Source organism: Phyllostomus discolor, chromosome 6, assembly GCF_004126475.2.
Source record: "Phyllostomus discolor isolate MPI-MPIP mPhyDis1 chromosome 6, mPhyDis1.pri.v3, whole genome shotgun sequence".
In the NCBI taxonomy this organism is placed as follows: domain Eukaryota; kingdom Metazoa; phylum Chordata; class Mammalia; order Chiroptera; family Phyllostomidae; genus Phyllostomus; species Phyllostomus discolor.
The window spans coordinates 164,408,842-164,425,601 of record NC_040908.2 but is presented as its reverse complement, the minus strand read 5'-3'; the positions used below and the strand labels follow the sequence as shown (position 1 = coordinate 164,425,601).

At 46.9% G+C, this 16,760-nt stretch overlaps 2 protein-coding genes across 3 annotated transcripts in view; both read left to right on the top strand.

The window, feature by feature from the left end:
- Positions 1 to 16,685, top strand: part of ATL3 (atlastin GTPase 3) — a 35,731-nt gene extending 19,046 nt beyond the window's left edge. For both annotated transcript variants that reach the window (XM_028515704.2, XM_028515703.2), the window contains exons 6-13: positions 4,049 to 4,105; positions 4,788 to 4,880; positions 5,584 to 5,722; positions 8,185 to 8,312; positions 8,922 to 8,978; positions 10,037 to 10,108; positions 10,735 to 11,166; positions 11,952 to 16,685. In XM_028515704.2, coding sequence (XP_028371505.1) covers positions 4,049 to 4,105; positions 4,788 to 4,880; positions 5,584 to 5,722; positions 8,185 to 8,312; positions 8,922 to 8,978; positions 10,037 to 10,108; positions 10,735 to 11,166; positions 11,952 to 12,038 — 1,065 coding nt within the window. In that variant the 3' untranslated portion in view covers positions 12,039 to 16,685. The remainder of the gene's footprint in view (positions 1 to 4,048; positions 4,106 to 4,787; positions 4,881 to 5,583; positions 5,723 to 8,184; positions 8,313 to 8,921; positions 8,979 to 10,036; positions 10,109 to 10,734; positions 11,167 to 11,951) is intronic.
- The window catches only part of LOC114499917 (phospholipase A and acyltransferase 3), a 38,190-nt gene continuing 36,454 nt past the window's right edge, over positions 15,025 to 16,760 (top strand). Inside the window, exon 1 of the mRNA XM_036029623.1 lies at positions 15,025 to 15,035. The gene's annotated coding sequence lies outside the window, so the exon portion shown is untranslated. The remainder of the gene's footprint in view (positions 15,036 to 16,760) is intronic.

The window sequence follows — 16,760 nt, the reverse complement described above, 5'->3', positions numbered from 1 at the left end:
GAACCCATGACCCTTCGGTTTACTGGACGGTGCTCCAACCAACTGGGCCATGCAGGCTGGGGCCTTTTTTTTAAGATTCCCCATATAAGTAAGATCATATGGTATTTGTCTTTCTTTATCTGCCTTAGTTCACTTTGCATAATGCCCTCAAGGTCCATTTGTATTGCAAATGGTAAAACTTGCTTCTTTAATGGCAGAGGGGTGCTCCATTGCATACATATGCCACGTCTTTATCTATTCATTCACCGGTGGACACTTAGGGTGCTGCCCTGTCTTGGCTTTTGTAAATAATGCAGCAATGAACATGGGGTGCATGTGTCTTTTTGCGTCAGTTTTCATTTTCTTTGGGTTAATTTCCAGAAAGGGAATTGGTGGATCGACATAGTAGTTCTGTTTTTAATTTTTTGAGGAGCCTCTAAACTGTTTTCCACAGTGGGTGCACCAATCTACAGCAGTGTGCGAGGGGGCCCGCTTCTCCACCTCCTCTCCAGCACTTACTTTCTGTCTTTCTGATGCTCCATTTTAACAGGCGTGCGGTGCTATCTCGTTGTGGCTTTGATTGGCGTTTCCCTCACGGTTAGGGATGTTCAGCGCCTTTTTATGTGTGTGTTGGCCATGTGTATGTCTTCTGTGGGGAAATACTCAGATTCTCTGCCCAATTTTAATTGGCTCTAAGAAAGTTTTTTTTGCTATTGAGTTGCATGAGTTCCTTGTGTATTTTGGACACTAACCCTTCGCTGATGGTGGTTTGCAGATCTTTTCTCCCGTTCAGTGGGTTCTTTTCACTTTGTCAGTGGTGTCCTCTGCTGCATAGCAGCTTTTTAGTGTGACGCAGCCTCATTTATTTGTGCTTGGTTTTGTTCCCTTTGTGTTTGCTGGCAGAGCCGAAAAGCATCCCCAAGTCCTGTGTCAAGGAGGTCAGCCCTCCGCGTTTTCTCCGAGGGGCTCTGTGGTCGGGCCTCACAGTCAGGCGTTTAATCCGTCCGAGTTCATGTCCGTGCTTGGTGCACGACAGTAACCCAGTTTTGTTCCCCGGCGCGCGCCCCCCACTTTTCCCGGTGTGTTTGGGGTCGAGGAGACCGTCCTTTCCCCGTTGTACGTTCTCGTCGTCTTTGTCGTAAACCGACCGTAAAGCGGCACGGGCTGTCCTGGGCTCCGTGTTCTGTTCCACTCTCTGGCGTCCGTGCCAGTATCATACACCTTTTTTTTTTTTTTTTTTTTTAAGTTTTATAATATAGTTTGAAATCAGGGCCTGGCACCTTCTTCTCAGTTCCTTTCTCATTTGGATCCCATTTAATCTTTTATTTGTTTATTCTGCCTTTAATCCCGTGCCTTCTCCAGTAGCTTCCTGAGGAAGGATAGGAAGGATGCAGAGGAGATAACTTTTTTGAGGTCTCGTAAGTCTGAGAATGTTTTAGTTTCATCCTAGAATTATAGGAGGGAGACATTTTTCTTTTAGAGTTGAAGCCGTTGCTCCATCGCCTTCCAGCTCCCAGCGGTGAAGTCCCACACCATCGGATTCCTGACCTTTTGTCTGTGACCTCCGTTTCTCTTTAGAGCTGGCAAGATCTTATTCCTGGCTTGAATTTTCATGATAATGTGCCTTCGTGTGGGCTTTTTCTTCATTCTGTGTAAATTCATATCCTCAGATAAGATGTTCAAATTGTTGCAACCAAGAAAGAACAATAGGGTGATGCTATTAAACAGCAACACTCAGAACACAAAAGAGAGCTGCCGGAAACGAAAACTATGATAGCAGAAATGGAAAATTCGGTAGAGGAGGAGTTGGAAGATAAATTGGAGAAAATCTCCCTGGCAGGTTGAACAAAAGACAAAGAGTAGAAATGCGGGGGTTGGGGGGGGGAGAGAAGCAAAGAGAGAGGAGGAGAGAAATCAGAGGGAGCTGGTGGGGGGAGCGGGAGGGGGTGAGGGGGGAACAGCGGGCACAGAAAGAAGGGAAAAGCTGGTGATCAATTCAGGTGAGAGTAACACGTTCATAATAGGTATTTTAAGAAAAGAAAGAAAATGGAGAGAAAGAAATTATAAAAGCAATGATATAAGATATTCTAGAATTGAAGGGCATGAGTTTTTATCTTTTCTGCTAGAAGCTTTTTTCAAAGGTCTGGTGGTTCTCAACCGTCTATATTTAACGGCGAGCCGCTAAAAATATGACAGGGAGCTTTGGTAGGAGTCGAGCTCTGTGTGTTGTTTTGGATCACAGGTGATTGGGGAAGATGATCTAGCGATTTCGTTTCAACCTCTAAATGTCTGTGTTTGCAGACTGCTGTTCCTGGGCTCTCCAGCTCCCCAGAGAAGAATTCTTTAAACCCCTGCCCGGGTTGGTGGGGGGTAGAAGCTTGCTGAGGCCCCAGTGGGGTGTGAGGGCCCACGGGGTTTCTCTGCTCCGCATGCGTGTAGACTTTGATTTAAGAACGCGTTTCCAGTAAGGAAGGGGACTGCTCACTCAGTTGGGTTTGGAGTCAGTGTCCACACACGCCCTCTCTGGACTACGCTCTCCAGAATGCTAGCGTGTCTTCCACGTCAGTGGGTGCAGGAGGAGGGCGCCGGAGCTGGGGGAGGGAGCAGGGTCTGGGAGTGGCGGGTGCTTTCTCCAGAGACTTCCAGCCTTTTCTTTGGTGACCTTCCGCACCGCCTCCTTCAAGGTAACTGTAATTTCTGAGCCTCTCAGGGATTCCGCTGAGAAAAATGTGCTTATTTCCGAAAAGCCCCTGTCCCTTGCAGATGTCTTACGGCAGAGAAAGCCAAAACTTGAGACAGTTCTCGTTTGCCTGTTTTCCTTCTGGTGTTTTTGACAACTCTTGTCTGCTGTCATATTTTTTTTATAAGATAAACTGAGGCTTAAATAGGTGAGTTAAGTTTTTTTTTTTTTAAGATTTTATTTATTTATTTTTTAGAGAGGGAAGGGAGGGAGATAGAGAGAGAGAGAGAAACATCAATGTGCAGTTGCTGGGGGTTATGGCCTGCAACCCAGGCATGTGCCCTGACTGGGAATCGAACCTGCCCAAAGTGGGAATTGACACTTTGGTTCACAGCCCACGCTCAATCCACTGAGCTACTCCAGCTAGGGTCTGCTGTCATATCATTTCTCATCATCTTTGTCCCGAAGTTTATAATTTTTGGACTTCTTTTTTGCTGCACTTTTAGTGAAGCTTCACAGAGAAATAGAGGTAAATGTATATGTGAACGCTAACCTCCAAGAATGTGTCCGTTCTGTCATTTGAGTGGCACACACACTGTGGGCCCGGGGCCCTTGCTGCTGGGGCAGTGCGCGAGGCAGAGACCTTCCTGCCCCCTGGAGTGTCAGGGCTCGCAGTGAAGACAGACAGGAACCAGGGTGAGTGCGGGTGCAGGACCTTAGGTAGTGGGGCGTGGTAAGGAGAGAAATTAAAGGGGCAGGCACAGGGTGGGAAATACTGTGCGGAGAATTGTAATCTTTTTAGGGAGATGGCTGTGGAAGGCTTCATTGAGGGGCCCTCTGAGGAACGGCCTTAAGGAGAGAGGGACCTCGGTGCACAAATGTCCTGGGAAAGAACAGTACCGGCAGGGAGGGGGATCAGACAGAGGCCCTGCGGTGGCAGTGCGCCCAGCAGGTCTGGGGAACAGCCAGGCGGGGCAGCATGGCGAGATCCCACGGTCAGGGCTGGCTTTAGACCGACTGGGGTTGGAGCGTTTGAGCAGAGGCAGGATGTGATCTAACTAACCTTATTGATAACAGAGTTGTGGTGGCTGCCATGTTGCGGATGGGGATGGGGAGGGGCCGGGAGGCCAGTTAGGAAGCTGCTGCAGTATTCCAGGCCGCGTGGCGTGTGTGAGTGGTTGGACTCTGGGGTTGCTAATGGATTGGGATGTGGGATATGAAGCAGATTCAAGGTTATGTTAAGGTTCTTGGCTCCTGTGGGCTTCTGAAACTAGAACTTTGGTTTCGTGTAGGTAGTGAAATCTGTTAAATGAATACTTTGATAAAGAATAGCTACAGAAATACTTTAAGTAATTTTGGCTAATTAACTATAACTTTTTTTTTTTAAAGCTCTTCACAGAATATGGTCGTTTGGCAATGGATGAAATTTTCCAAAAACCCTTTCAGGTACGATGTTAATTATAAATGTCATTTATATCTTTATATTAGTTCAGAGATCAGCAAACTACAGCTCACAGGCCAAATCTAGTCAGCTGCCTATTTTCATATGACCTGTGAATCAGGAACGGTTTTTACGTTTCTAAATGGTTGAAAGAAATCAAAAGCAGAGTAATATCTTATGACGTGTAAGTTATCTGAAATGTAAATGTCAGTGTCGGGAGCTGGGGTTTCCTTAGAACACAGAGTGAGCGCGCTTAGAACACGTGTTGTCCGTGGCTGCTTCGTGTGCAGCAGCCTAAAGCGTGTCCTCCCTGTCCGCGTGCAGAAGAGGCTCGCTGGCCTCTGGGTTGGCCCGTCGTTTCACGGGGGCAGGATGCACGGTGACCACCATAAGTTGAGAGGAGCTTTAAGGGTTACTGGTTTCCTTTTCCGCTGTCGAAAAGTGCCTCGGGTCTGGCGTGTGACCAGCCAGTGCCGCGTTTCTCCTCTGCTGTGCTCCCCTACGTGCCCCAGACGTGCCACACACGTGTGTGCAGGGGCATCTGAGACGCACGGGCTCGGCCGGCCCTTCAGCACGTTTTCTCATCTCTTTCGAAGAAGCCGGCCTTGTGCAGAGAAGTGCGTCAGCTGTTGTATTGACAGTGGATTTGTGCAGCATTATAATATGTCCTGCTCTTCTCCTAATTAGACGCTGATGTTTTTGGTTCGAGACTGGAGCTTCCCTTATGAATACAGCTATGGACTACAGGGAGGAATGGCATTTTTGGAAAAGCGCCTGCAGGTAAGTAGAAGTATAGTATGAGGAATCACCTAAAAGCAGTGATGACATTCTCACTTGCCTTATCGATGGTATTCAAACAGACTGTGGGAAATTATATTAAGTGTGTTACATACTTATGCATATTAGCACACACGAAGACTCGTGTTTTAGATGCAAGAACCTGGGTACACGGGGCATGGGGATTGTGGAGAAGAGCTCTGTGCAGAAGCCCAGGCTTTGGTGGCGATTTCCGCTTCACATTTGACACCAGATTCTGTACGTGCCTTTAGAATGTCACATTCAGAACTTCAGTCTGTTGTTCTTATTCAGAATTCTTATTTGGTTTAGGATGAATATAAACAGGCTTAGTTTGCATTTTTTCCAAAAGGAAAACACAGGAGTCCTTTGTCGATGATTACCACCTGGTTAGATCCTACCTCATGCCCACAAACCTGTTATTCTTCCTAAGTATTGTGCAATGCTCTTTTTAAAAGAAACTCTTTATTACCTGTTCTTTGGTGGTAGCTGTAGGAGCTGAGCCGTGGTTAATCAAATTCATGCATTCATTGCTTCTTAGGACTCTGCATGTGCTCACTGGAAAAAATATAGGCCACTGCGGCCCGTCAGAGTTGGGAAGTCCCTCCTTTGTCCTAGTTCCCTTCACTAGCGGCTCCTAGTGGAGAAGAACAATCGGGCTTTTGTGAACTGTCGGTCTCGTCGGCAGGTGAAGGAGCAGCAGCACGAGGAGATCCAGAACGTCCGGAACCACATCCACTCGTGCTTCTCCAGCGTGTCCTGCTTCCTGCTGCCGCACCCAGGGCTCCAGGTGGCCACGAGCCCTGAGTTCGATGGGAAAGTGAAAGGTGTGTCACAGGTGGCGGTGTTTGAAATACGGGATTTCATCTCTGGAATTAAATAGTGACCAGAATATACCACTTAAGAATCTGGTGAATGCTCAGGAGAAATAGCGTGTTCCCTTAGGAGGAGCAGTCGAGTCTGGTCGTCCGTTGCCCTCTGCCTGCCTGTGAGCGGCAAGATCAGCGCGCCTCCGTGTCTCTGTGTGACGCGGCGGGGGTGATCCCCATTCGTGCTCTTTCTCAGAGACATGTCGTGATTATTGGTTTATCAGAGACACAAGTGCTCAGTGAAGGGAGACTAAGCATCAGTCAGCTGATATTTATCAGGTAAAATTAACTCCCTGAAGCAATACAGCCTCCTGCGCGGCACGGCTGTCGTCCCCGCCTCACCTGTGGTGGTAACGAAACCTGGTGCCGAGCCACGTGTTGCTCTTGGGGAGTGCTGGCCAGACGGAGGCTCACAGGGACCAGAGTTGGGGCTCTCGGGTTCCGCTGTCTTATTTTTGTTCCTTATCCACGAGACCTTGAGTCACTGAGTGGCCAGCCCTCAGTGTGCCCCTGCGTTAGATTTGGCACTTTTTAAACAAAAATATTTATTTTTTTTTAGACAGAGGGGAAAGGAAGGAGTAAGAGAGAGAGAAACATTAATGTGTGGTTGCCTCTTGCGCCCCCTACTGGGGACCTGGCCTGCAACCCAGGCGTGTGCCTTAGATTGGAAATTGAACCGGCAACTCTTTGATTCCCAGGTCCCCGTTCAATCCACTGAGCTACACCAGCCAGGGCTAGACTAAGCACTTTTCTTTATAAACTTATCTGAGCTTCTGAGGTTCCCAGTAAAAATGATAGCAGTTGCCATCTTTAGATGCTCAGTTGTGCTCCCAACTGTCTTAGTCTGTTTGAGCTGCCGTAACAAAATACGTAGCTTATAAACAACAGAAATGTATTCCTCATCTGTCTGGAGACTGGAAGTCCAAGATCAGTGTGCCAGCATGCTGGGGTCCAGCTTAGGGTAGGAAGGATTTAACTTTACCAGAAATCGAGTCGCCCGCCACAGTGGGTATTCTCGAAGGAGCCGCGAGCCACAGCTTCACGCGCACTGAGCTCGCCGCTCTGCTTCGGCTCACGCCTCCTGCACCGGCTCAGGCCCTCGCAGCCGCTCTCCGGCTCCGCAGGGCCTCAGCAGGAAGGAGGCCCCTTCCGAGTCTCCAGTCTCTGGCGCTGCCAGACGCAGAAGGGCCGGGGCACTGTTTATCACCAATCGGTTTTAAAAGCAGTAAAAATCGCTGGGGTGTTGAGAGTGGTAAACATGCCTTCTCAGTACATTGGTGGGTATAAATCAATACAGTCTGTTATAAAAACAATTTAGCAATATATAAGAGCCAAAAAGGGGAAGGGGAGTATTTTAAGTGTTAATTGTGATTATCTGATGGGCAAATTTAGAGATTTTTAAACATAGTTTTGAATGTTTTCCAGGAGTCTACATTGTCATTTTAATACCGAGTCATCCCTCTTAGAGGGTCATATAATCTAAGGAAATAAAGTAATCTGAAGTGTTGCAACTGAGATTTCTATGATGGTATTTGTCATTGGAACCACTGAGAAACCACTGTTGTTGTAGTCACTGCTTTCCACCTAACTCGTGCGGTGGCCTGCCACAAAAAGGTGCCCCAAACTGTCAAATGAATAAATGAGAGCTGAGCGTCTCGGTGTCATGAGTTAGGGTGGTGGAGTGTTGACGAGTTCCTGCCTCACTTGCGGGTTCCTGCCACTTTCTTTTCAGTTGGTGGGAAGCCTCGGGAGGTGCTGGATTACGTAGGGTGGGTTCCTGTGTCTTCGTCGTTGACCTGCTGCTGGTTCTCACCTTGACGAAGGGCTCTTGTTTCCGGGCTCTCCTGAGCCCTCTGTGGGAACCGTGTGGACCCTGCGGAGAAGCGGCTACCTCTCCAAGCCAGCGGGCTTCTCCCTTCCGCAGGCTTCTCCCTTCCCCAGGCTTCTCCCTTCCGCAGGCTTCTCCCTGTGGGGCGGTTTCCGGGGGGCCTCTCTGAGGAGGTGAAAGGGAGTAGTATCGTGAAATACTGGTGGTTCTTCTGCTTCTAATGTTTAACGACCAAAAAAAAAAAAGAAATGGATGAGTAGTGGTTTCTAATACATTGTAGGGGAGCATGAGGGTGCGGCAAGGGCCTGCCCTGAGAAAGTTAAGTTTCTCGAGTGGCTAGGGAGTAGACGTGCCCCTCCCAGCAGGAAAACAAGGGTGAGGATGCCCTGCAGGTCTCTTCTGGAGCGGGGAGGGTGCGGTGCCACAGAGGGGAAGGCGGCAACAAAGGTGCGGGAGAGCAGGGCTCCAGGCACAGCCCCCCTTCTGTGAGAGCGTGCGTAAACAGCGGGAGGGACCTGCGGGTGTGTGGTGCTCACCTCGGCCGAAGGGTCTGTTCGGCTTATTGTTTCCTTCTTCGTGGTCCTGTGAACAGATATCGCCGGCGAGTTCAAAGAGCAGTTACAGGTGCTGATTCCATACATACTAAACCCCGCGAATTTGATGGAAAAGGAGATCAATGGCTCAAAAGTCACCTGCCGAGGGCTGTTGGAGTATTTTAAGGTAATTATGGGTTTTAATATTAAAATGTTTGACTTTGGTAAAACTGGTCTAGGTCGTAAACCGAGTTGAATTTCAGTATTCTAAAGCTTAGGGGAAAGTTCCCTTGGGGAAACGGTGGGAGGCATTTTCAGACTCCCGTGTCCTTCCCCGAACAGACCACAGGGTGGCAGTGTTGGTCTGAGAAGCAAATGGGTGTTCTTTGCACTCCCGAGGAGCGATTGCTGTGGCTAAAGGAAGATTGTTCCCCAGGCACGATGGTGTGCGCAGGAGGTGGTTAGGAAGCTGCCGTGAGTAGGAGGAGACGGCACCTAGATGTGACACGGCCACCTCGAGGCGGACGGTCACTCTGCCACAGGTAGTGGAGAGGCCAGCGCGCATGGGGAGCCCGGTGGGCATCTGAGCCGTGGAGGGCTTGTGCTGCTTGAGAACATCGCAGTTAACTAAAAACGCTAACCTGCACGCAGAGGTGTGTCGTGGTTTTTGCTAATTCCTGGGTGTTGATCTAGGTCTGGAGGCAAATACAGTTGTTTGGTCGCTCCTACAAATTAAGAGTATGATAAATCATGACAATGACATTTTTGGTAACTGTTTTTGTGTTTACATTTTAAGGCGTACATTAAAATTTACCAAGGAGAGGATCTGCCTCACCCCAAGTCCATGCTTCAGGTACGCAGTCCTGGGGTCTCCTGGGTGATGCCCGTCGGTCATGCGGGGCGATCTGGGTCCCGAAGCAGCGTCCTTCAAGAAGGTGGCGCTGTGGCCCCGCCTCCCCATCGTGCTGCCGAGCCCCGCTCCTTGTCAGCGCGTTTTCCAGCAGCGCAGCTGCCTTCCGGCTTTCCTGTCTGTGTGCTCGGTGCTCCGGCGCGCAGAGAACGGCCTCTCCCTGGGCCCGGTCCTCCCACCAAACAGACCGTGAGAACCGTTCCGTCTCCCAGGTCACGTGAGACAGGTTGATTTTTCAGTTCTCTGACGTCTGCTGCGGAGGACATGCCCTGATGTGTCGATTAGGCGTCTATTTACTGCTGACTCATCAGGTCTTGTATTTTCAGTTAGTTTCACCATCAGCGTTTGGTGTTCGCACAGTGTCGTGCGGTGAAAACATGGTTTCTGGCTTTCGTGTGCTGACCACGAAGTCCCTGACTGCCGCACATGAATTCCTTTCGTAGGAAAAACATGTTCACTCAGGGAGCTGGAGGTCGGGATTGACGCTGTAAAGACAGTTTGTTTCCCTTTTTTGACTTGCGGCTTTTTTAACATTTAAAATTGAAGCAAAGGGCTCTGGCTGGTGTGGCTCAGTGGATTGAGCGCCAGCCTGCAGACCAAAGGGTCGCTGGTTCAATTCCCAGTCAGGGCACATGCCTGGGTTGTGGGCCAGGTTCCCAGTGAGGGGCATGTGAGAGGGAACCACACATTGATTTTTGCCTTTGTTTCTCCCTCCCTTCCCTCTCTAAAAATAAATAAATAAAATCTTTAAAAATTTTTGAAGCAAAGGAATTTTCAGATATATAGTTTACGATAAAGATTCTTATGCGTGAGAACATTTTTGGCAGAAAAGGTGTATTTTATTTCATAAATTGGGCTATATGGAAACCTAGAAAAATAGCAGGATAATAAAAAAAAAAGGAAGAATGGTGAATAAGGGGAGAGAAAAATTTTGCATGGTTATTTGTAGAAGAACGTTAAAAGCAGAAGGATTTATAGCTCATGCTTTCCTTTCTTAAAAGGCCACTGCCGAAGCCAACAATTTAGCAGCCGCAGCCTCTGCCAAGGACATTTATTACAACAACATGGAAGAGGTATGTTGGGTGTGCGTCTTATTCTGAAATATCTGTAACCTGAATTCGAAAGCCCGAACTTGATCCCATTCACTGTGTCTGAAGATGGTGAGGCAACAAGCTGGTTGGACTCAGGTCACCCTGGTCATCGGGGCCTTGTGACCGGCAGTGTTTCCAGCTGAGGCTCTGTTGCCCGCCACAGTCTCATGCAGCAACGCGCCGCTGGAATTCAGATGTCCCTTCAGAGGCAGTGAACCTAGACCGTATTGGTCTTGGTTATCATTGTTAGTTAATTTCTAATATCTTAATATATTCTAGCCCTGGCTGGTGTGGCTCAGTGGATTGAGCACTGGCCTGTGAACCAAAGGGTCGCCAGTTCAACTCCCAGTCAGAGCACATGCCTGGGTTGCGGGCCAGGTCCCCAGTGGGGGCCACGTGAGGCAGCCACACATTGATGCTTCTCTCCCTCTCTTCCTCCCTTCTCCTCTTTCTAAAAATAAATAATTAATCTCTTAAAAAAAAGAAAAGAAAGTGGTTCAACTTCTTTAAAAAATATTCTAAAATTTTCAGTGTTTTACTTTTTAAATTGTATTTGGCACTTGCGTTTGAAGGGATCTTCAACCCGCTGTGTCTTTATTTTCCTTTAGGTGTGTGGGGGAGAGAAACCGTATTTGTCTCCAGACATCCTAGAGGAGAAGCACGGTGAATTCAGACAACTTGCTCTGGACCACTTTAAGAAGACCAAGAAGATGGGTGGGAAGGATTTTAGCCTTCGTTACCAGCAGGAGCTGGAGGAGGAGATCAAGGAACTGTACGAGAACTTCTGCAAGCACAACGGCAGCAAGAACATCTTCAGCACCTTCCGAACCCCCGCTGTGCTCTTCACGGGCATCGTGGCGCTGTACATCGCGTCGGGCCTCACCGGCTTCGTCGGCCTGGAGGTTGTGGCCCAGCTGTTCAACTGTATGGTTGGGCTGCTGCTAATCGCACTTCTCACCTGGGGCTACATCAGGTACTCTGGTCAGTACCGTGAGCTGGGCGGAGCCATTGATTCCGGAGCAGCGTTTGTGTTAGAGCAGGTAAGTGGTGCCAGCTGCGGCCTGAGGGTGACAGAGGACAGGCATTTGTGTTTCTAGTATTTGTGTTTGTAAACCATCTCCATTTGGAAGAGCTTCCTAGCGAAAGAAGGCATGAGAAACTTTCCCTGGCTATTTTTTTTTCTGATAAGCATGTTTTACTATCCTCCTTAGGATTTTAATACTTAATTTTGATGTTTGGTTTTCATGCCTAACGATTCCCTTTCAATGCAAAAAACGCCCCAGCTCAGACACACCGCGTTCCTCACGGGAAGCTTCTGACCATGCTTGTCAGACGCAATCCCTGTGTGGCTCGTCCTCCCGTCCCGGCTTACTCTGTTTTACTGAAAACCAGGAGCTTTGAAACACGTAAACTTGACATTACGTTTTGTTTTGAGTCCTAAGTGAATGGCGTTTCTTTCACTTAAAATCCTCCAGAAAGCCAGTGGCTTTTGACATTCGCATGATATCTAGGTTTGCAGATCCTTGCGACTCGGATGGTTTCTGTTTCTGAGTAGCATGAACAGACCGGATAAGTTGAAAGCTCGTGGTGAACGAAGCCCAGAGAGGTGCCCGCTCCACCCCAGTCACAGGGCAGGGGCTCGGCTAACTCTCTTGGGCGGTAGCTTCTGCCACGGGGTCCCCTCCCCCACATCTTCATTTCTGTATTTGCTGTAACATCGTGATGATACAGACAGAAATTTTTCCAAGTTTATCTCCAAGGACTTATTCTCTTGATGCTCGGCTGTCCTTTCTCAGCTTACATGTTGGACCGTGGACTTTTGCAGGCTGCTTCCCATATGGGCAATTCCACTCAGGCTGCTTTGAGGGATGCGGTTGCTGGAAGACACCCCACGGATAAAAAAGCCCAGTAGCATCTCAGCGGGAGGATTCGACACGACGCTGACCAGCGCCTGCTGACTTCTGGGTTTCCACCGCAGCCACAGGTCCAGGCCCAGAGGGGCGTGGGTCCGGGTCCAGCCGGGGACGAGCCAGAACTTGGCGCCAATAAATGAACAGACTTCTCCTGTGGTTTCAAATTCTTAAACACACTTCCGTTGCTGACGGAAGCCTTTCTTTTCCTTGCTGGTGGTACAGATCCAAGCCCGTGCCTGTTTTCTTACTGCTCTCTGCTTTGTGCACTTTATGGGGGGAAAGCTAAAGGACAAAATGGAAATGCAGTTCCAAGCCCTTTCTGTGCCACGTAGTGCCTTTGCAAATGGGACCCGTGCTTCTGCGGGCTTGACGGGGAGGGGCCGGGGCGGCCTCAGGGACGCCCGGCTGGGGGTGAAACGCGTCCGTTCCTTTGTACCTAATCTGTTGAGAAGGATTCCTTTTTGAAAAGTTTACAAAACTTGCAAAACCTTCCGAACTAAAGACTGAAAATGATGTCGTTACACCTTTAAAGTCTTATAATATCAGAGGCTCCTGTCTGCCACACGGCGTGGGCAAACCATCCCGTGTGTGAATCTGCCATTCATTGACGTTTCCCCGACAGGCTGTCCGTTTTGTTGGAACTTTTTTTTTTGCCTTTATTTCTGTCGCTTCTAGAGCAAACATGCCTTGAAAAGCCAGAGAAGCTCATAACAAAAGGAATGAGCTTGATGATTTAAGACAAAAGCTAGCGTTTAAATGAACCACGTGACCCCGTGTAAGTCACTGGAACTTGTGCCTTGGGCAGACTCATTGCAGGTCTGTATTCCTGTGTGCGTTATGCACGCTCGCACACAGCTGTCTTTGGGAGGTTTTGTTTTTGAGAGTTCTGCACAAGATCGAAACCTGATTGCAAATTTGAGGAAAGACATTTCCAAATGTCACGTCCTGCTTCACGTGACTTCCCATTAAATCAGGTCTTTATCCAAAATGTTCATTTGCATCCTCCTGTGCACTGATGTTTTTAATAATGGAGCTAAAACCGTCAATTTTATCTTTAGTGAGTCTTCCTTTATTTAACTTTACTTGACCTGTCTGCCAGCTTTAAAGTAGCTTTGGCTTAGTAAGGACCAAAGCCCCATCCAAATAAGGACACTATGTAGAAGTATATAAGAATTCTTTCATTTACCTTGATTGTGTGATAAAAATTTGTCTGTTAGTTGCCTTTTCCTTTGATTTATAATGGTGAATTATTGTGGGTTTTAAAACTCCTAAAAATTTGCCTGCAAGTATTTATGTAGACATTCAGGTGTGTGAGCCTTAATTCTGAAGATAATTTAATTTTTGTGGGAGGGAGGGAGGGAGGGAGGTAGGAAGACCTAGGCAAAGTCCGAGTGAATTCTGTATATATGAAGTATGAATGGAAGGTGGAAAAAAGAAAGCTTCTTCTAGCATACAATCTATTAAAGAATTTTTTTGACTACTTTAACACTTTACCATTCAAGTATTTTTATAAGTCCTGAATTAATTCCAAGCATTTTATATTTTTTCATATTTGCATACCGCCTTGCCCTGAATGAAGTTCTTGCTATTTTAGTCACTTGTCGTTAAATTTGAGAAAAATTCCTATTTGTTCTAAAAACTGTCTACTTGCACATCAGTGATGCTTAGCTTTGACTGTTCATCGAAACCTTACTTTTGGAAATTTAGTGGATTTTCAAATGGCCTCTCATATTCCTGAACGTTCACGTTTAGTAGCCAGAGGCTTACGGATGTGAATTGAAAACAAACCCTTCAAGTCTCTTGAGTGCAGACGGAAAACGTCAGTGTGATGGGTGGTGTTCTGCTAGAGCCGGAGTGCCGGCACTGGGTTTAGTAAACCTGTGTTTCCATGTTTTACTTCTTGCTTAAAAAAACCTCACAGATGCTGAGATACTTCACTTGTAATGCATTTTATAAGAATATTTATAGATTTCAGAATAATTGTCTATAGATTGCTCCTACTTTTAATGGTGAGAAAAGGATGATGTGTCTAAAACTTATTTTAATACTAAAATATTAGATTTTTTAAAGTAAAAAAAATAATGTATGGCTCAATGACATCTTAGGATTTATTTACTCTTTAAATTCACCATTCCTGTTTGATCTTAAAGGAATAATTTGATCTAATTACGCCAGGAAGCCTTAATTTTTTTTGGTCTTTATTAATGTTCTTCTGTCTCTGAAAAGTGTTTATAAGGTTTTCTCAGTGGGGAGTCTTATGAGGTTTTTTTTTTTTTTGGCCTCTTTTCTAACAGTGAACCCATAAGTTTAAATTGTCTTTTTCAGTGTGAGATGCATTCTCATTGTTGGCCTAAAATAGTCCTGGGGAGGTTTATAGCCCGGTTGAAAAGAATGTCTTTCCCCTCTTACCTTCCCTCAGCCTTTCATTTGTGGGTCCGAACCTGGGGGTTCGGACTCTGCTTCTTGTGTCGCGCTCCGGCTGCCGGCTGGCCTCTCCGCACAGCCTTCCTCAGTCGCACGTTCCTAACAGCGTGTGCACGCACTCCTGTTAGCATGCGAAAGGCGGCTTTCAACATTAACTAATAAAAACTCATTTCAGGAGAGGTTAAACATTTTTTTAATACTTACAATTAGCTTAGAGTAAAAATAATAGAATGAACATGTTGATTCTTTCACCGAGAGATCTTTCCCGATCAGTGTGTAGACAAAAGGAGGGCGGACTGCCCCCCTGTGGTCCCGCGTGGCAGTGCACTCGCAGACGCAGCCCTGGTTTCCGTGGCACTCGGGGAAATCGTGGGCTCTGGGCACGTTTCTGCCCTGACACGTGCCGCACGTTCAGTGACACTGCCTGTGAATATGGTTTTTGCTTTACCTGTTACCACTTCTTTTTTTCTTTTACACAGAGTGAAATGCTTTGGGCAGACAGCCGAGCTGCCCGGTGCTGGCAGCGCGTTTCTTAGGCGGTCACGCCCAGTGACGGTCGGCCGGCAGCGGTGGTGCCGCGGGCAGGGGGTTTGGGTGTGTGCACAGGTGTGTAAGAATTGTGGAGAAATTGAGTGACGGATTTAAGTTCAGGCAGAAGCAATAAAAAGGTTTTATATATTTCTTAGGGGGCTATTTTTTTTTTCCAAATAACTTACATGGACCCTGGCTGGTATGTCTCAGTGGCTTGAGTGCTGGCCTGCGAACCAAAGGGTCACTGGTTCGATTCCTACTCAGGGCACATACCTGGGTTGTGGGCCAGGTCCCCGGCTGGAGGCACGTGAGAGGCAACCACACATTGCTCTTTCTTTCCCTCTCTTCCTCCCTTCCACTCTCTACAAATAAATAAGTACATAGTAAAATATTTAACAAATATATATATGTAATTTACAGGAAGTCTTCATGGTATTTTTTTTTTAATCCCATAGAAGTATTGAAATTCAGATGGGCCTGCATCATTCCGGCTTACATTTAGATCCAGCAAAGTTTTAGTCAAGGGAAAAAGGCATAATGAAGACAAACTTCAGTTATGAAAGTACAATCTATTTGTGTATGTGATTTTTTTTTTAAAGTTCAGATTCCCAGCTTCATACCAAGGGGTTGCCCCAGTTGGTCCGGGCTGCGGCCCCGGAGTGCCCACTTTAACACACAGTATCGCAGGTAGTTCAGAGACTGCACCGTGCGGCGGGAAAGCGCAGTTCAGTGTGGTCGGGAGGCCCGTGGAGGCTTCTGCTTGCGGTTCAGGTGAGGTGTCTGCCAGGCACAACCCCCGAGGGCTCGCACCGTTCAGGGAGGGAAGGATGCCTGCAGTCCGGGAGCATTGGCTGGGCTCCTTGCAGCTGTTGTTCAAAGTTGGGATGTCCTAGTGCCTTCTCTGAAAAATGAATGTATAGGTATCCTGTTTACTAGCAGGTAGGATGAGGATTAAACAAAACTATTTTGAAAATTGTTTTTCTTTTTTTAAAAAACGAAATTCAGCACTGTGATTTGAACCACTAAGTCACGCACAGAAAACCTCAAGCCATAAATAAGAATGACGAACAGAAAGGAAGGAGAGGATCATAACCTGGAAAATTAGCGACAAAGGAAACAACACACATTAAGAACTTTCAGAACAGGTCTAGGGGCAGAAGCATTTGAAAAAAGTTTTATGTGCCAGAACTAAGATTTAAGAATAGTGTTCTGACGACCAAGGGGAGGTTGACTTTGATTCCCAAAGCCTTCTGATTGAGATGAATAAATGCTGTAATGGACTAAAGCCCTAAGGAAGTTAATGGTGATCTTGAACATACACAATTTTCCTTCTTAGATTTTTAAAAAAGTAACTTGTCCTGGCCAGGTGGCTGAGTTGGTTAGAGCATTGTTCTGATATGCCAAGGTTGTAGGTTCGATTCCTGGTCAGGGCACATGCAAGAATCAACCAGTGAATGCAAAAATAAGTGGAACAACAAATTGATGTCTCTCTGTCTTCCTCTCTCTAGAATCAATAAATTTAAAAAAATGACGTGTGAAAAATACTTTGTCCTATACCCTTTAAAATGGCTTTAAAATTTGATATACTTTAAAAAAGTGCAATAGGATGCGATTATGCTATTAGTATATTAAAAGCATGTTTCTGTTTCTTAGTTATAAGGTCATTTAATGGAATAAAGATCACAGCATCATGTCCGTGTGTGTGTGTTTAATTTTTTTCCTTTTCTATGGGAAGATCTGTGAAACAGGTTTGGGCTGGGCAAAGC